The sequence below is a fragment of the Daphnia pulicaria genome, chromosome 6, assembly GCF_021234035.1.
Source record: "Daphnia pulicaria isolate SC F1-1A chromosome 6, SC_F0-13Bv2, whole genome shotgun sequence".
Lineage (NCBI taxonomy): Eukaryota > Metazoa > Arthropoda > Branchiopoda > Diplostraca > Daphniidae > Daphnia > Daphnia pulicaria.
This window is the reverse complement of record NC_060918.1, coordinates 10,423,581-10,440,015: the sequence shown is the minus strand read 5'-3', so window position 1 is coordinate 10,440,015 and position 16,435 is coordinate 10,423,581. Positions and strand designations below refer to the sequence as shown.

At 38.0% G+C, this 16,435-nt stretch overlaps 7 protein-coding genes across 8 annotated transcripts; 4 read left to right on the top strand and 3 right to left on the bottom strand.

Moving 5' to 3' along the window:
• Positions 1 to 157: 157 nt before the first annotated feature.
• LOC124343295 (solute carrier family 35 member E1 homolog) lies at positions 158 to 2,010 on the top strand. Its single transcript, XM_046796585.1, has 9 exons — positions 158 to 377; positions 453 to 724; positions 853 to 923; positions 992 to 1,092; positions 1,157 to 1,238; positions 1,302 to 1,382; positions 1,474 to 1,573; positions 1,650 to 1,795; positions 1,859 to 2,010. The coding sequence occupies exons 1-9, from the start codon at positions 319 to 321 to the stop codon at positions 1,973 to 1,975; spliced, it is 1,029 nt and encodes a 342-aa protein (XP_046652541.1). The 5' UTR covers positions 158 to 318; the 3' UTR covers positions 1,976 to 2,010.
• LOC124343340 (peroxisomal membrane protein 4-like) lies at positions 1,991 to 3,409 on the bottom strand. The gene is made up of 4 exons (XM_046796661.1): positions 3,148 to 3,409; positions 2,484 to 2,745; positions 2,265 to 2,413; positions 1,991 to 2,190 (listed from the first exon to the last, which is right to left on the bottom strand). Exons 1-4 carry the CDS (start codon positions 3,243 to 3,245, stop codon positions 2,091 to 2,093), a joined length of 609 nt encoding a protein of 202 aa, XP_046652617.1. The 5' UTR covers positions 3,246 to 3,409; the 3' UTR covers positions 1,991 to 2,090.
• Positions 3,410 to 3,563: 154 nt separating this feature from the next.
• Positions 3,564 to 5,602, top strand: LOC124343280 (UV excision repair protein RAD23 homolog B-like). Its single transcript, XM_046796551.1, has 7 exons — positions 3,564 to 3,780; positions 3,866 to 3,944; positions 4,014 to 4,236; positions 4,289 to 4,379; positions 4,439 to 4,717; positions 4,777 to 5,073; positions 5,134 to 5,602. Exons 1-7 carry the CDS (start codon positions 3,715 to 3,717, stop codon positions 5,242 to 5,244), a joined length of 1,146 nt encoding a protein of 381 aa, XP_046652507.1. The 5' UTR covers positions 3,564 to 3,714; the 3' UTR covers positions 5,245 to 5,602.
• A 173-nt stretch (positions 5,603 to 5,775) lies between these two features.
• LOC124343223 (fatty-acid amide hydrolase 2-like) lies at positions 5,776 to 8,589 on the top strand. The gene is made up of 11 exons (XM_046796473.1): positions 5,776 to 6,262; positions 6,341 to 6,560; positions 6,629 to 6,846; positions 6,912 to 6,951; positions 7,021 to 7,092; positions 7,162 to 7,316; positions 7,389 to 7,532; positions 7,591 to 7,689; positions 7,758 to 7,925; positions 8,006 to 8,188; positions 8,257 to 8,589. Exons 1-11 carry the CDS (start codon positions 6,044 to 6,046, stop codon positions 8,356 to 8,358), a joined length of 1,620 nt encoding a protein of 539 aa, XP_046652429.1. The 5' UTR covers positions 5,776 to 6,043; the 3' UTR covers positions 8,359 to 8,589.
• A 6-nt stretch (positions 8,590 to 8,595) lies between these two features.
• Positions 8,596 to 10,394, bottom strand: LOC124343309 (syntaxin-1A-like). Its single transcript, XM_046796612.1, has 9 exons — positions 10,217 to 10,394; positions 10,044 to 10,115; positions 9,870 to 9,981; positions 9,713 to 9,787; positions 9,551 to 9,647; positions 9,390 to 9,478; positions 9,238 to 9,308; positions 9,043 to 9,177; positions 8,596 to 8,975 (listed from the first exon to the last, which is right to left on the bottom strand). The coding sequence occupies exons 1-9, from the start codon at positions 10,244 to 10,246 to the stop codon at positions 8,784 to 8,786; spliced, it is 873 nt and encodes a 290-aa protein (XP_046652568.1). The 5' UTR covers positions 10,247 to 10,394; the 3' UTR covers positions 8,596 to 8,783.
• A 560-nt stretch (positions 10,395 to 10,954) lies between these two features.
• LOC124343222 (fatty-acid amide hydrolase 2-like) lies at positions 10,955 to 14,662 on the top strand. Its single transcript, XM_046796472.1, has 11 exons — positions 10,955 to 11,627; positions 11,690 to 11,909; positions 12,005 to 12,222; positions 12,285 to 12,324; positions 13,004 to 13,075; positions 13,136 to 13,290; positions 13,352 to 13,495; positions 13,578 to 13,676; positions 13,753 to 13,920; positions 13,994 to 14,176; positions 14,250 to 14,662. The coding sequence occupies exons 1-11, from the start codon at positions 11,406 to 11,408 to the stop codon at positions 14,349 to 14,351; spliced, it is 1,623 nt and encodes a 540-aa protein (XP_046652428.1). The 5' UTR covers positions 10,955 to 11,405; the 3' UTR covers positions 14,352 to 14,662.
• LOC124343326 lies at positions 14,454 to 16,052 on the bottom strand. 2 transcript variants are annotated; one of them, XM_046796640.1, is made up of 3 exons: positions 15,461 to 16,052; positions 15,176 to 15,394; positions 14,454 to 15,047 (listed from the first exon to the last, which is right to left on the bottom strand). In XM_046796640.1, the coding sequence occupies exons 1-3, from the start codon at positions 15,702 to 15,704 to the stop codon at positions 14,755 to 14,757; spliced, it is 756 nt and encodes a 251-aa protein (XP_046652596.1). In that variant the 5' UTR covers positions 15,705 to 16,052; the 3' UTR covers positions 14,454 to 14,754. The 2 variants fall into 2 exon arrangements, with proteins under 2 accessions (XP_046652596.1, XP_046652595.1); XM_046796639.1 differs by having other exon boundaries at positions 15,455 to 16,044.
• Positions 16,053 to 16,435: the final 383 nt, after the last annotated feature.

Below are 16,435 nucleotides of genomic sequence, written 5' to 3'. Positions count from 1 at the left end.
CTCATAAATGAAAGAAAATTCGAAACTTCTTAAGAATATTTTGTCAATAATTGAAAGAATTTTTTTTAAGAATTTCCAGATAAAAAAATTTCCGCAAAATAATTTATGAAACGAAAGATTAAAGTGACATTAGTTCCCATGACAACCGCTTCGTCCGACGTGGAATTTTTTTTATAATTTATTCAGCTGGAACGCCGATCACTATTCGGTGTGTTTGTTGATCTTAAGTTTGCACACTTTGACATTACATTAAATGACGTGAAAGTGAAAATATTACCGTAATATAAGTTGTACAGTTAGTTCAATTGATTATCAATCATGACGGATCGTCGACAAATACGTGAAGCAACCCGTATTGTTATTTTATGTGTTTTCTGGTTTGTGCTCCCATTTCTTCAATTATTTTGATCTGAACCAGGTCAGCTTTAAGTTTGTTTTTCCATTCCTTAAAGGTATCTCATCTCATCCAGCAACAATGTAATTGGGAAATGGGTTTTAAACGAATTCCCTTATCCAATGACATTAACAATGGTCCAGCTGCTCTCCATTTCTCTTTATTCTGGTCCTCTTCTTCAATGCTGGAATATTCGCCCAGGCCTACAAAGCAGCTTTTCTAAAGATTACTATTGGAAATTGATCATCCCTCTTGCATTTGGAAAGTTCCTTTCATCGGTCTTCTCCCATATTAGTATATGGAAGGTTCCTGTTTCATTTGCCCACACAGGTACTAAGCCAGTAGACTGCTCCTATAAAAATATACAACAACAAATAACCAAATTGAAATAAAGCTTGATTGTACTTTAAGATGTATTCATTATTTTTGCTAATGCCCATTTGTTTACTATAATATAGTGAAAGCCTCAATGCCACTATTCACAGTGGTACTGTCCAGGGTCCTTATGGGAGAAAAACAAACATTACCTGTAATTTTAATTCACTTTCATCTTGACATTTAGTAATTCAATTAATGTACTGTTTATTTCATTTCAAGGTCTATTTATCTTTGATTCCAATCATCATGGGAGTGGCAATAGCTACCGTTACTGAAATATCTTTCGATGTAATCGGAATGTGGAGTGCTTTAGTTGCGACGTACGAAATTAAAATTTAACTTATTTGTTGTTCAATTTGACAAAAATTTTTTTTTCAAATTTAGGTGCGGTTTCAGCTTGCAGAATATTTTTAGTAAAAAAGTCTTACACGACACTGGAGTCCATCATTTAAGACTCCTTCACATGGTGTTACATTAATATTGTTGGTTTTTCGGTACATGGCTTAATTTCATAAATTATTTGTTCTAGTTAGGCCAACTTGCTCTACTGATGTTCACTCCAGTCTGGGCAATTTTTGATTTATGGAAAATCATTCAACACACAAACATCGTAAGTGACAAGGAGTTCAGAAAGCTCTTTATGAATGGTTTTTCTTCCACAAGATGTACGATAATTTTTTTTTTTTTTTTTATTGTTAAAGGAACCGGAGACTAATATGTTCATGATTTTCACCTACCTCTTTCTCGATGGACTGTTAAATTGGCTTCAGAACGTAGTGGCCTTCAGTTTACTTCACTTAGGTGGGGATTACTTTTACTTATTTTTAGAAAGAGATTTCTCAAGCATGTTTTAATTTATTTCGGGGTTATTTATTAGTTACCCCATTGACTTACGCTGTGGCCAATGCCTCCAAACGAATCGCAGTGATCAGTTTTTCGCTGTTCATGTTGCGCAATCCGGTGACCTCTACCAACGTGGCAGGAATGGCACTTGCCATTTTCGGTGTTCTCTACTACAATAAAGTAATCTTAGCATATAATTGCGACATGATAACCTGAAATTAACCGAGATATAATTTCATTTAGGCAAAATATGATGCCAACTTACAAAAGAAGAAACTTACTGTTTTACCTCTCGTTGATCATAGCAATGGAGGAGTTGTTGGTCACAAGTTTGCCCTGAATCGCTTCCAGCACATATAATGTACACAGTTTAAATACAAAAAAAAATATCCCTATATATTCGTAATATTCCACATACCAAAACAAACCCAGTCTATATTTAATTAAGAAAAATTTTAAAATCTCATTGTAGATTTCACTTATTATGCCAAAGAAAATTTTTCAAATTGCTGAAAACGTCTGAGTCATCATACAGATAGACCATAGAACTTCTCAAGCTATCCTGCAATGTCCACCTGTAACAGATTATAAACCAAAGTTAAATAAGCCTTCATAATCTATTGCTTTTATGTACTTATTTAATCCATACCTATGGAATTCGAAAAGCCACAAAACCGATCCCCAAACAAAAGCAGCAAACCAAGGCCAAACTTCGAAATTTGGCTTGCTGATATAACCTTCTTTAACAGCAAGTTTCGCAAAGGCCACTGTAATTCTCGACAACAAATAGAGTACAATCTGCCCAAACAAAAATAGATATTAACGTTTTCCCGGTAAAAACGGATCTGCAAAATATTTCACATGATACCTGTTCGTTGATTTTATCATGAGTGCCAAAAACGAAATAACCGCCGATGAAAGCTGATATGAATGGATGAACGTTGCCTTTACCTCCCTCCACACGCCGCATAATAGCCATCAGGGTTTTGTAGATCAAAACGAAGGTGGCTAAATTTTTTGAGTGAGTATAAGTAGCACGCAGAATCCAGGCAAATTTGTCTCTTAATGAGCCACTTCTGAATAAAAAAGTCATCACCATCGCATGCGGGAATCGGATTTTGGCTCCATATCTGCATAAATTCGAAAAGCAATGGTTATAAATATATTTTTTAAACTCTCAACTGGCAGAGCTATTAACTATTAATACTTAGCTTGAGATATACATAGTTTATATAAATTTGCAAGAATTACATAATTGATTTGATTAAGTCATGTAATTTGTAGTTAAGATTACATTGATGTATATGAATAGTAAATTGATAGCAAGTTCACTGTAGCAATCAGTGTCTATCTAAGCATTATTAGCCCCTACATTTTATTGCTGATGCACACATTCATGGTAAAAAAATCAACCTGACAGATAAGACAATTATAACTTTTAATAATAATCGAGCGATTCAAGCCTAGAGTTGCAAACGACGAAGGTACCTACCAAAAACATTCTAATAAAATACCAAACATGTTTTACTTACACGGCTCCATTTCGAAGTCCTTTAACAATTGCTAGTATCGGGTGATACGGGACAGGAGAAGAACTAAGTAGCTGGTGGAAAAGCGTTGAAAGACTCATTATGGCAGTAGCTTAATTTTATTATATTTACAAAATTACAAGAAACAAAATAAAGGCTTTCTTGGCATTTCTATTTAACTTCAAGGGCAAATTTGTTATTCTGACAGTAGCAGAAACAAATCCGGTCGCACTTCATGACCGGATGGAATGTCGGCTGTGTCCATGTTGCCAGAGCAATAATTCTATACTTCTTAAATTTTTATCTAAATTAAGAATGATATATACATCTCCTAAGAAATTTAAGTTTTCAAAATATTTTTAAGGCATAAACTTGATAAAATAAAAATTTATCTCATTAGCTGTGTGTTCATCCATTGAGTTTGGCAACGTCTTAAATGCATGGCGGATTGGCGACTTTGACGTGATTTTTTGGTAAAAAAAGTTCGGTGTAATTACGGTGTTTCCATCAGTTTCCTCAAAAACAAATTTACGAATTTTTCAAAGACAGCATCGGAATCGAAAACAGAGAATGTTGGTGACGTTCAAAACCCTTCAGAATACTACGTTTCAAATTGAAATTGATCCTTCCAGCACGGTAAAAAACTTGATCTCCCGGCTACAACCGACGTTGAGCATTTAGTTGAGTCATGCATTTTTTTAACTTGGTTACTATAACATAGGTCAAAACTCTAAAGGAAAAGATAGAGAAAGAAAAGGGTGTTGATTATCCAGCTGTCGGTCAGAAGCTCATCTATGCAGGTTAAATTTGAAAGTGACGTGCATTGTAATTTATTAGGTAAGCTGACAGCTTTTTGTTTTTTTTTACAGGGAAAATACTTGATGATGTTAGTGTTTTGTCTGAACATGGAATTGATGAGAAAAAGTTTATCGTCATTATGGTTACCAAGCCCAAGGCTAGTGAACCAGCTACTACTACCCCAGCTGAGACCACAACACAGCCAGCGGCCACACCTGCTCCTGTTGTAGTACCAGCTGCAGCTCCAGCACCTACATTGGCAGCTCCACAAGGAGATGCTTCTGTTTCAACAGGGTATGTAAAAGTTTAAACAACAATTGAAATATTCTAATTTTTTTGATTATAGGTTATTGGCTGCTGAATCAGCACTGATTGTTGGGGATGATTACAATCAAATGGTTCAGAACATTATGGATATGGGCTATCCTCGTGATCAGGTATGTGTCATGTCCAGTTAAGTGTTGTCTTGAGTAAAACATGAACTGTATGTTTGCAGGTCGAACGGGCTCTTAGGGCCAGTTTTAACAACCCCGACAGAGCGGTCGAGTATCTTCTGACTGGCATACCTGACAGAGCGGACGTTGGTGAAGGTGCCCCGGGTGGTGGTGGTCAAGGTCCCGATGAAGCAGCACTCGAATTCATTCTTGGTGGAAGAGGGCAATCGGAAGCTGCATTATCGATGGAAGGAGAGGGTGAAGAAGGCGACGAGCTTGCTCCTGGTGAAGATCCCCTTGCTTTCCTGCGCAGTCAACCTCAGTTCGCGCAAATGCGACAAGTATATTTACCCATTAAGTTTCTTGATTCATGTACTTGAATTATGTATTTTTCCTGTAGGTCGTCCAACAGAATCCATCTCTTCTGAATGCTATTTTGCAACAAATTGGTCAAACAAACCCTGCACTTCTTCAAATGATTTCACAAAATCAAGCAGCCTTCTTTCGAATGTTGACTGAGCCCTCTTCAGGCACAGCAGGATCAGCTAGCGTTACACCTGCTAGCGGTGCTCAACCAGGAACGGGAAGCGGAAGAGCAGCAGAGTCACCTCGTCAGGGCCAGGAAGAAGGTGCTGGAGACTATTTTGCTCCTGGTGTCATACATGTTACACCCCAAGATAAGGAAGCCATAGAGAGGGTATACAATATTAGTAGTTTTATGTATATAATTTAAATCAATGTCTTTATTTGTTTACAGTTGAAGGCATTGGGCTTCCCTGAACATTTGGTAGTACAGGCTTATTTTGCGTGTGAGAAGAACGAAAACTTGGCTGCTAATTTTCTTCTTTCTCAAAACTTTGATGACTGAATATTTTTGACTTGCTGGAAGAAAACATGCGAGTGGGGGCGGTTACGAAATTGACGGAAGAGCTGCTGAGTTATTGTAAAGTTGCCCAATTTTCTTCCTGTATCGAACGTTTGCTCTAGCTGTCACCATCTTTTCTGTTTATCTACTTTTCCACTAGAGTGGCGTTCATTTTGCAGTTAATTACTTGCTGTTTCCCGCAACAAAATAAAACCCTGTATTGTTTGGAAGAGCGTTTCTTGGGTCATTACTTATTAAAAAATGCTCTGAAATGTTCTTTAAAAAAATCTTTTCTGTGTTGTGCCGTGTACCAGCACTTGCCTTTCTTTGAAAATAGGAATACAACAGCGAAAGGATGAAACCCTCTGTTAATAGTTTGTATTCTCCATTGAATATGATTATGATTGGTGATTGACTGATTGATTAACAGAATTGTGTTGTGTGTGGTGGAGTTGCGAAAGGCGAAAGGGTGTGGTGGTGTTTTCATAGTAAAAATTAGTAAAAACATTTACCGCAAGATGACGCGTTAAATACCAAAACAAGGGGAATGGAAGTGAATGTCACAATTGAGATTTGAGATTCGATGATAAAAGTATTAGAGCCCGGTTAAGATAGAGCACCTTGTGATTATTAATCAGTAGTTTTTTATTGATAGTAGATCACTGGATTATCAGATCAAAAAATAAAAGTTCGTCATTGTTCTGAGTAACTCGAACACTTGTTACTTATTGACTGTATTCGTTAACGTAGATTGATTGAACTTTCTCCTTTAAATATCCTTTAAATATTTCCTGCCCATAAAATGGCCTCACAAGCATGGTGTCAAAAAGAAAAAGTGAAAAACAAAGCCTGGTTTGTTAGGATTATTCTAACAGTGTTTTACAGGACCATTGAGATAATTTCAGATATGGTGTTTTGGCTTATACACAAAAAGAAAGAAAAAACAATTCTCCCTGCATTTGATAATCTCCTCTTGCTAGAGAGCGCTTCTAGTCTGGCCAGGAAAATCAGAACTCGTAAGGTATATCTAGTTGTTCCATCAAGAAATTCTGGTTGTAGCGTAACATTTGATGTGTCTCTTAATGCAATTTTTTAATAGGTAACCAGTGAAGAAGTAGTAAGGGTTTTCATTGGCAGAATCAAAACTGTCAATCCAATCATCAATTGTGTTGTTGACAATCGATTTGAGTTAGCATTAGAAGAGGCTAAAAAAGTGGACCAATTGATTCAATCTGGGGAAAAGGATGAAAAAACTCTTGAGCTGGAGACCCCTTTTCTTGGAGTTCCATTTACCATTAAGGATTGTTTTTCTGTGACAGGTATAGAAGTAATTTGCCACAAACACTGTATTATTTTTCAATAAATTTCTGTGTTGTTTGTAAATTAGGCTTACGCTACACTGCTGGCCTAGTGAAACGAAAAGACTTGATTGGCCAATTTGACTCGGATGTTGTGGCTTTGATGAAAAAAGCAGGTGCGATAATTTTGGCAGTTACCAACGTATCCGAACTTTGCATGTGGTGGGAATCGAACAATAATGTATACGGTCGATCGCGGAACCCCTACGATACAAATAGAATAGTTGGTGGTTCGTCTGGTGGAGAGGTGCAGTACCGATTAATTGACCATATTATATACGGCCATTAATTTTTTTTAAATTCCATTTTTAGGCCGCACTACTTTGTTCTGGTGGTTCTCCGTTCGGAATCGGTAACTAGCCTACCAAATCATAACCTATTTAATACCACAATACTGAAACTATTTACATAATTTCGAAAGGTTCTGACATTGGCGGATCCATCCGTATGCCAGCGTTCTTCAATGGAATATTTGGACATAAGCCTACAAGGGGTAAATATTCTCATCAATTAATTGGATATCTTGACGAATAAATCCAAAAATATCGTGTTTTGATTTTAGAAATTGTCAGTAACTATGAACAACAGCCAGTAGCTGAGAAAGTTTTACAGACATTTCTGGTTACGGGACCAATGAGTCGCTACTGTTGCGATTTGATGCCAATGTTCAGAATCTTAGCTGCTGGTAACATAGATAAACTCAAGTTAGATGAAAAGGTAATGAAATTTAGTCATTATAAAGCAATCTTCATATTTAGAAATACCTACTTAATTTCCCATTAAATAAAGGTTTCTGTTTCTAAACTGAGATATTTCTATATGGAAAGTTTCGGCAATATCCCGCTATTGAGTCGTGTACATCCGGATTTAAAAGAGGCTCAGTTGAAAGTAGTGCGTCATTTTCAGCAGGCTTACAACATCCCTGTTTCGAAGGTAGGCATTGAAATCATTAAAAGAAAAAAAAGGTACAAATTCATTTAAATTTACTTAGGTTGAAATGTCAAAATTCTATCACGCAATGGAAATTTGGTTCGTGAAAATGAGTACTGGTGGTAATCCGCCGTTTGTGGCGGAATTGGCAATGCGACAGGTGTGGTCTGAAGCCTTCCTATCTATACCGAAAGTGAAAATTATAACTATTTTTCTATAATCTTTTAGGGCCAAGTTTCTGTTGGGTTAGAGTTGTTGAAATTCTGTGTTGGACAGTCTGATTACACCTTGCCTGGACTTTTTATGGGGTTCTTGGAAAAATTTAGCCTTCCTTCAACGCATCCAACATCCGTAAAAATGTTGGCAATGTGCGATGAACTACGACGCGAGATACAGGTAATCGATATTAATTTCTTCTTCTTTTAACATTTCAAAAGGGGTTTTCGTTCATTCACTAAACCCTTTGGACTTTTCAGGAATTACTAGGTGATGACGGCGTTCTACTAGTTCCACCACATCCAACTGCGGCACTCTACCACAATCAGCCGTTAACGAAACCACTCAACGCTGCCTACACAGCAATCTTTAATGTGCTCGGTTTCCCCGTCACGCAAGTCCCACTTGGTCTTGGTTCATGGGGCGTCCCATTAGGAGTTCAAGTAATTCGAATAATAAATTTTTGCGATTCTAATCTGCATGCATCACTGCTACTTTTACCCATTACTAGGTTGTCGGCAATTTGCATAATGATCATCATACTCTGGCAGTCGCAGCTGAACTTGAACGGGCTTTTGGCGGTTGGGTATCTCCTTCGGCCGTAAATTGCTGATTCATTCCATGGGTCTTTAACAAACCTCGGAAAATGAACACAAAATTCCTACTTTTAGCCTTAAAGGGTTTCTATCAAGTCAAAGGAAGCTATAATTATAATGGCGCAATTAATATATTCCGCTTTCTTTTAAAATCAAGGTGATAATACGAAACATAATTTCGTTAATATGTTTACCGTTATCATTGTGCAATCTACTTATAGCAATACAAATAAAAAATTTAAATAACAACAGAATTTCAAAGTTTACTAGTTTACTAATGTGAACAGATTTTATCGAGAGACATACACGTAACAATTTTAAGGTAAAAATAATTTCAAATTTCATAAATGTCAATCACGCTTAGTGCTTCTGGAGTGTTTTCGTTACTTTTTTTATCGTAAAGCACAAAAGATCCCTGTAATAAAATACTGGACTAAAAAATCTAACCAAGAAGAACAGACAGAGCAATCACAACAGCTAAGATCACTGCTACAGAAGCAAGAGCAATGCAAATAATCTTTTTCTTTCGGAATGAGGACTGTTTCTGTTTTGCTTTTTCTAGACAAATTTTACCGTCATCCACCTGAATTGCCGCTTGAGTGATGTTCATTTCTATGCTGTCAATCACATCTCCCTGTGCACATCATAGTATTATTTTCGCGACATTAAAAGAAGTGAATTATTAAAGATTTTAAAAATACCTGACACTCTACCAAAAGGTTAAGCTCAACGAACAAATCATGCATTTCCTGAATATTCTTTTCCAAGGCAAGCAGTTCTTCATGCCGATCTTCTAAGTCGCGGAGAGCCAGTTTTGCCGCTTCACACTCTCCAAACTAATTCGTCATTTAATACAATAACGAGATCAACAAAATATAAGTAGGCCTATGTAATACCTCTTTCGAAAACACGGATACTCCACTGACCAACGCCGCTTCAATTTCATCGTCACCCATATTGTAGCCGGCTAAATAAAAGTAAATTTTGTCTAGCCACTATAAAAGTCAACAACTTTACAGTCACTAAGGGTAGAAAAAAAACCACTGACCAATTTCTAGTTGACGCTGAATCCGTCTTTTACATTTGTCTTCATACATGGTTCGAGTAGAACACAAATCTTCCCAAATTCCCTGAAATCTAAAATAGTTTGTTGAATAAAAGTCATCCACAAACGGCGTCTTAAAAGGAGTTTAGGAAAAATAATAAGACCTGTTTGTGAGAGAGGATTGCATGTTGCTAACCATTCGAAATTCCGTTTCGGACAGTTTTTTATTGCCGAAATCCTTTGATGATGACAATTTCAAATCTTGATGTTCAATAAACGCGCTTTTAGGAATAGAATTAAAGTTTGACAATCAATTATGAGAGTACCTTTCAAATCTTTTCCTATTTGAGTCATACTGGTAGTGATTAATTTTGATAACTTTTCCAATTTCTCCTTTGAACCTAAATTATTTGCACATAGTTAATAACTGCTTCTAATTTATTCTACATATATAGCTATGTGATAAATTTTGTTTATGTTTACTTTTTTCAGTTGTAGAAGAAGAAAGGATATTTCCATGCAACACTTTTATTTCATTAACTTGTTGCTGAACTGTCCAAAGTAATTCCTGTATGCCTTTGGTTTTTTGTGAATACTTAAAAGGATATTACAGCAACTATAATGTGTGACGTAAATAGTATAATAATTAAAGAATACTTTGGTGGACTGGTGTGCACTCACTTCCAACAAAGCATCACTTTCACTTCCTTGACTTTCTCCATTTTTTTCCTACATGGAAATACAAACAATGAACCAGTACCAGCAATCAGGAAAATTTTGAATTGATAAATCTGATGAAGGGAAAATTGGATGCTTTAAGGAATAGATACCTTCAGTTCCGCTAACCTGTCCTTAGGCATTTTTGTTTATTTGATCTGGTTTAACTAGAGAAAAAGGTAAGACCATCTGAAACAAACACCTGTTGATGCAAGGTGTATGTCGGTCTGTGAAATAAATTCGTTCTGCTACGACGTGACCACTCATATCAGCAGCGCGTCACGTATCACGTCACGCTGGTGGAGTTCTGAAAATTTTTTTTTTAAACTTGCGCAACATAACTTTCTGATTCACTTCCTGATTTATTCGTGATTCATCACTATATCTTATCCTGGCTACTTGATACGTGAAAGGAGAGATTTGAACTGATCTAGCGAATATATTTTTTTAAATCAAAAGACTGAATTTCTTTTTAAATAAAAACTAAATTATTTGTATACTGTTAATGTGTTTTGTACAAATTAAGAAAATATGATCTTTGGCAATGTTTGCTGTTTTATAGTGTAACACAAATGGTATTGAAATCACGCGGTGACTATCGTTATAGCCTACCAACACCGCCAGATGTAAGAACTCCGGTATGGAATGCGCTGCAACGAGCAACATAGTCTAAAAGAGCTAGGCGAAACTAATCATCTCTCAACCTTTCGTTCAGCGGTATACAGGTATCTTGATCTCAATCAGGCATTCTCTCACAAGAACCAGACTATAACCACCTGCCAACAAATTGAAATTTGCTAATAACAAACGGACATTTCAACTTGCCAACACATCATTTAGACAGGCAGTAGACATAACGTGACCACAATATGAGATTGACTTCTTAACATGTGTACCAAAAGAAATAACGTGTTGGCCTTTAACATAACGAAACCGCGATAATTAGGTTCAACAAACATTTATCGCGCTTTGTGGCAAAGTTGACTGATACATTATTACGAGACGAAGTGCATAGTGCGCAAGCAGTTTTAATTGTTTGTTATTTTGACAGTGCTTGTTCAGAGTCTATTACTCTGGCTTGTTGTTCAAAAACTGAAATAATATTTGGACAGAGCAGAACTTGTTATCTCTTTTATTTTCCATCCGCTGGTATCAGGTTGCGATAACCCCGTAGATAAACACGCACGCCAGCATAAAGACGGAGCGTGGATCCTCATTTCATGCCACCCGTGTACCGCAGTTTAAAGAAAGAAGCTGCAAATAAGTTTCCTCGAGAAATCTAATAGCTAGCCAAACATTTAAATGGCGAACTCGCAAGTTTGGTGCCAAGAAGAAAGCGTTAAAAATAAAACTTGGTTTGTTAGGCTTCTTCTCGCCGTGTTTTTCGGAATCGTCCAAATAATTTCCGATGCAATATATTGGTTCATTTACCGAAACAAAGAGAAAACCCAACTACCTGCCATAGAAGACCCGATCTTGTTAGAGAGTGCAACGAGCTTAGCCAAGAAAATCAGGACACAGAAGGTGAAACTTTTCCCAATTAAAAATCCATTTCAATTTTTAAAGATGAAAGTTTGCCTTATTAGATAACCAGTGAAGAAGTCGTCAGCGTTTTTATCAATAGAATCAAAGCCGTCAACCCAATCATCAACTGCGTTGTTGATAATCGGTTTCAGCTGGCATTGAAGGAGGCTCAAAAGGCGGACAAATTAATTCAATCCGGAGAAAAGGATGAAGAAACCTTAGAATTGGAGACTCCATTCCTTGGAGTCCCTTTCACCATTAAAGATTGCTTTTCTGTAGCCGGTAAACTCTAATCGTGAACGGCATTGTAAGTAAACTAATTGAACCGAGTTTCTTCTCCTTGCATTGCGCTCGGTACGCACGTGCGGATTGTTTAGGATTGCACTATACTTCCGGCCTAGTGAAACGAAAAGACTTGATTGGCCAATTTGATTCGGATGTTGTCGCTCTCATGAAGAAAGCTGGAGCTATCATGTTGGCAATCACGAACGTACCCGAACTTTGCATGTGGTGGGAATCTCTCAATAACGTTTACGGTCGATCGCGCAATCCCTACGATACCAACAGAACAGTTGGAGGCTCATCTGGTGGAGAGGTAAACGACGTAAAAAATACGAATAGGAGAATTAATTTAGTACGTTTACATCTGTTTATAAGGCCGGTCTTCTTGCATCTGGTGGTTCTCCCTTCGGAATCGGTAATTTTAAAATGATCTCTAATTTTGATCCCTTTACAATATGAGACGGAACTTTGGGGACTTATGGCTTAAGGGACGTGAGACGGCGGAATAACTAGCAGGACCCATGAATGGCATGGACCCATTGAAGAATAATTACATTAAGCGCGACTTACCAAAATGGAAATTGGTTTAGCCCGTCCAGAATTCACCGAAATTTACCTTCCACGTCTATCACAGTATCAAAACAATCACGAGCAATGACTGAGGGAACTACAGCACTGTAAGCACTTTTAACAGAAGTTACACACAAGTTACACACAAAATCACAAAACGAAAACGCTTGCAAACAAAAATTCATACACGCCCCAGAGAAATGCACCAGCATACCTGACTCGACTAATGACAAAACACTACTGCCACTAAGCTAGTAAGCTTCATTTTGGGTGCGAATTTTTGTGATGTAAAAGAGGAAGGGTCAGGAAACTACGATCAGGGAAGGGTTCACGAAAGAACCTTTTTTTAAAAGGTATACCCAACCTTCCCCTACCTTCAGCTTACTAATTTTTTTACGTATTATACAACGCAATGTAATATCGGGTAATATCGATAAGATGGATCGTCTTCAATGTGATGACTTTATTTTAAGTGATTATCTTATAATGTCGATAGTTCAAAAGTTAGCATATTTTCCAAAAAGGTTCCGATATTGGTGGATCGATCCGCTTACCAGCATTTTTCAACGGAATCTTCGGCCACAAACCAACTTCAGGTAGAGCAATCTTTTTGTTCTGTCAATTAGGTCAATACATTATACGCTCAAAATTTATAGGAATTGTAAGTAATCACGAACAACAACCAGTGGCGGGAAAAGTTCTTCAGACTTACTTGGTAACCGGTCCGATGAGTCGATTCTGTTCAGATTTGCTTCCAATGTACCGCATCCTAGCGGCTGACAATACCAAGAAATTGAAACTAGATGAGAAGGTAACACTACAGTTAGTATTACACTCGATTTCCAATTTCCAATTCCCATTTCACATTTTAGGTTTCCTTGTCCAAAATACGCTACTTCTACGTGGAACATTTTGGTAAAAATCCGATTTTGAGCCGCGTACATCCCGATTTAAAAGAGGCTCAGAGAAAAGTAGTGCGACATATCGAGAAAACTTACAATGTCCCTGTTCAAAAGGTGAGGAGGAAATCAACTTTGGGAGCAAAGACAATAATTAAATGCGCTTAAAATTTCACCAATTGTCATTGGTTGTCGTTAGATGAAATTCCCAAAATTGTACCATGCGATGGAAATGTGGTCCGTCAAAATGACCGCCGCTGGTAATCCACCATTCGTTGCAGAATTGGCTATGGGAAAGGTATCTTACCAAAATACTGTTCAACTAATGACTTTCCTCGAGGATAAAAAAAAGACTAAAGGTTTTAATTCAAAAGGGACAAATTTCTCTGATTGCCGAGTTTCTCAAGTATTGTGTTGGACAATGTGAGCACACATTATTTGCACTTGCTATGGGATTACTGGAGAAACTGTGTCCTCCTTCAACGCATCCGCTGTCTGTGAAGATGATTGAAATGTGCGATGAGTTAAAAAAAGAGCTACAGGTAATCAATAACAATCAGTGATAATTTCCATAGAAGGTGTTAAGAAAAATTCCGCTCCATCCACTTTGGGCAGGAACTTTTGGGAGATGATGGCGTTCTACTAGTTCCACCCCATCCTACTGCTTCCTTTTATCACAATCAATCGTTAACAAGGCCTTTCGACTTTGCCTATGTGGCGATTTTCAACATTCTCGGCTTTCCTATCACTCAGGTGCCACTTGGTCTTGGATCATGGGGCGTTCCATTAGGAGTCCAAGTACAGTCAATTGTTTTTTTCTAATAAGCTACTAAGGAATTAATACCTGACATTTTTTGTGTGGTTTAAATAGGTGATTGGTAATTTGCGCAACGATCACCTGACTCTGGCCGTTGCAGCTGAGCTGGAAAGGGCGTTTGGTGGATGGGTATCTCCTTCGCCAATCTCCTGTTAGTTCACGGAATATCTAAATTTGTCTTGAATTATTTGCAATAAACCATTCCTAATAATTTTCGACCAAAAATCGATTTTTGACGAATTGAACGGATCTTCTCAATTTCCTTATAGGCACACTGATTGTATTGTGGATTACATATTGAAAAATAGCTAATCGCGCAAGTATTAGCCTTATAATATAATAATGAATATAAAAATCTGTCAGCCCAATTTAAACCAAATTATTTGCATCCGTCGTCAAATGTATGATTAGATGGAGACCAATAGGAATCGATAAAGGACATCACGGTGCGTATTCGTTGTACAATTTAAGAAAAAAAAAAGGGGGGGGGGATCTATGTGATGCTAAAAATATTAATAGAAAAGACGGACCCGCACCAATGTAAAAGCGTTATATAATACTAAGGCTGCTGTCCGGCCACTGCAGCGGCAGCTTGCTCTCTTAGAAATTCTTCGACAAGATCAACCACAACCGTTTGACTTTCCACGTCTTGATTGTTGACATTGCCCTGGTGTGATGATGGGTCGATGGGACCCCATGGAGTCTCGACGGCTGGATGCCGCCTTATGGCTTCTTCAATCTGCTGATTTGTGGCGAAAACCCTGTCAACAATGTAGATGACGCCCATGTTAGAGCCGAGGAAAACGGGCTCTAGATTGATGTTGGCTTTGTTGATTTGAATAGCACCGTCGGCTACGTCGATTGAAGGAGTGGTGACGTTACAGAGTCCGATTCAATTGCGAACATGAAACAAATGGTAAAATCATTATTGTTATCATTTCATCAAGGGCACGATAAGGCTGTTGATAGTCTCTATTTACCTTTCGAACCACTGTTCGTCAAAGTGCTGGGTTTTTGATCGGCCATCACGATTTCGGAATTATTAAGCAGATCATCTTTTGTCAATGAACGCTGGACGAAATGATGAAGGAAAACGTCTTGACGCAACTTGGAGTCGACGTAGAAAGGATCGGCAATGTCCATGGGCATAACTCGTACGAATGCCCAGTTTGTCGGAGCAAAAAAGGTGAATTGTGTTCCTGCAATAATCATTGTTAGAGATAATAAATCAAAAATGAAAGTCTCAGTAATGGACAAACCTGTACCAGACAAATTCTGCAAGAATTCTTTTTCTCCCAGATTCAGGTAACTGACGACTCGACTCAGCTCTTTGTGGCCAGCCAGAGCATCTCGAATTTCGCTGATGACATTGGGTGGTGTTTGCTGAGCGTCCATGGCAAATGGGTGAAGCAATCCAAGGACCAAGACCAAGAGGAAAACGGCGTTGAATCGTTCGGTCCGACTGGTGCAACAGTATGACACGAAGCTTGTTATTGTGCCAACCAACATTTTGAGTCGACTGCTAGTCCCGTCTGTTTTTTGTCTGCTCAGTTGTTGCCTGTTTTACAGCAGTCACTTCCCGGTGAGTCAGTTTCCGTCTGTCAGCTGGCCTCGCTTTCGCAATATGGGCACTGGTGTTTACAAAGGAGACCCTGTACTCAGTTGAGTCGATAACCGATAGATGAAGCTCTTGATAAGAAGCGAAATAGAATAGAGGCCAGCTCGAAGTGGAAAAAAGGTAAAACGAATAGAAAATTGAACGTCGATTTCAGCACACGTCCTGGTTAAATCGTCGTGTCCAACTGGGAATATTGCTCCCGGTTGACAAGCCTTTTTATATGTGCACAGATGGTGTGAGTCAAATTGGAAGAATATGGTGGAACCTACACGTGCATTGCGCGTATGTACAGATGTGGGCGCTTGACCCGCCTGGTAAAAAAGGAGAAAAAAAAAATTGTAAGAGAAAACCAAAAACAAACAAGGCGTTGCATAGGTGAGGGTGTTTTATGTGCGGGCCGGGGACTGGTGACATACCGGTACTCTACAAAATGAGTAATGGTACTGCTGGCGTTCCTTCTCTCAGCAGAGTGAAATAAATTACTCAGCAACCTATTTAGAACAGGTTTTGCCATAACTGACAGCTGTTAATTCCTTAAACTAACAAACGAATGCACGCAATGCGCAGCACCTAGTCATTTGAGACAACACCTGTGAGTCAACATATATTGAATTTCTCTCGA

Excerpts from the sequence above, each read along its gene's own strand:
- LOC124343222 (XM_046796472.1), top strand. The coding sequence starts at position 11,406 with ATGGCGAACTCGCAAGTTTGGTGCCAAGAAGAAAGCGTTAAAAATAAA. Across the intron at positions 12,223-12,284 it reads GAGGCTCATCTGGTGGAGAG|GCCGGTCTTCTTGCATCTGG; the intron begins GTAAACGACGTA and ends TCTGTTTATAAG. Across the intron at positions 13,921-13,993 it reads AGTTAAAAAAAGAGCTACAG|GAACTTTTGGGAGATGATGG; the intron begins GTAATCAATAAC and ends CACTTTGGGCAG.
- LOC124343340 (XM_046796661.1), bottom strand. The coding sequence starts at position 3,245 with ATGAGTCTTTCAACGCTTTTCCACCAGCTACTTAGTTCTTCTCCTGTC. Across the intron at positions 2,414-2,483 it reads ATGATAAAATCAACGAACAG|ATTGTACTCTATTTGTTGTC; the intron begins GTATCATGTGAA and ends TTGTTTGGGCAG. Across the intron at positions 2,191-2,264 it reads TGGCTTTTCGAATTCCATAG|GTGGACATTGCAGGATAGCT; the intron begins GTATGGATTAAA and ends AATCTGTTACAG.
- LOC124343223 (XM_046796473.1), top strand. The coding sequence starts at position 6,044 with ATGGCCTCACAAGCATGGTGTCAAAAAGAAAAAGTGAAAAACAAAGCC. Across the intron at positions 6,263-6,340 it reads GGAAAATCAGAACTCGTAAG|GTAACCAGTGAAGAAGTAGT; the intron begins GTATATCTAGTT and ends ATTTTTTAATAG. Across the intron at positions 8,189-8,256 it reads GCGTCCCATTAGGAGTTCAA|GTTGTCGGCAATTTGCATAA; the intron begins GTAATTCGAATA and ends ACCCATTACTAG.
- LOC124343295 (XM_046796585.1), top strand. The coding sequence starts at position 319 with ATGACGGATCGTCGACAAATACGTGAAGCAACCCGTATTGTTATTTTA. Across the intron at positions 725-852 it reads TGTTTCATTTGCCCACACAG|TGAAAGCCTCAATGCCACTA; the intron begins GTACTAAGCCAG and ends ACTATAATATAG. Across the intron at positions 1,239-1,301 it reads ATTTAAGACTCCTTCACATG|TTAGGCCAACTTGCTCTACT; the intron begins GTGTTACATTAA and ends TATTTGTTCTAG.
- LOC124343280 (XM_046796551.1), top strand. The coding sequence starts at position 3,715 with ATGTTGGTGACGTTCAAAACCCTTCAGAATACTACGTTTCAAATTGAA. Across the intron at positions 4,380-4,438 it reads TGGGCTATCCTCGTGATCAG|GTCGAACGGGCTCTTAGGGC; the intron begins GTATGTGTCATG and ends GTATGTTTGCAG. Across the intron at positions 4,718-4,776 it reads AGTTCGCGCAAATGCGACAA|GTCGTCCAACAGAATCCATC; the intron begins GTATATTTACCC and ends TTTTTCCTGTAG.
- LOC124343309 (XM_046796612.1), bottom strand. The coding sequence starts at position 10,246 with ATGCCTAAGGACAGGTTAGCGGAACTGAAG. Across the intron at positions 10,116-10,216 it reads ACAGGTTAGCGGAACTGAAG|GAAAAAAATGGAGAAAGTCA; the intron begins GTATCTATTCCT and ends ATTTCCATGTAG. Across the intron at positions 9,788-9,869 it reads TTCTTCTACAACTGAAAAAA|GTTCAAAGGAGAAATTGGAA; the intron begins GTAAACATAAAC and ends CAAATAATTTAG.
- LOC124343326 (XM_046796639.1), bottom strand. The coding sequence starts at position 15,704 with ATGTTGGTTGGCACAATAACAAGCTTCGTGTCATACTGTTGCACCAGT. Across the intron at positions 15,395-15,454 it reads GCAGAATTTGTCTGGTACAG|GAACACAATTCACCTTTTTT; the intron begins GTTTGTCCATTA and ends TGATTATTGCAG. Across the intron at positions 15,048-15,175 it reads GACGAACAGTGGTTCGAAAG|CCGACGGTGCTATTCAAATC; the intron begins GTAAATAGAGAC and ends CAATCGACGTAG.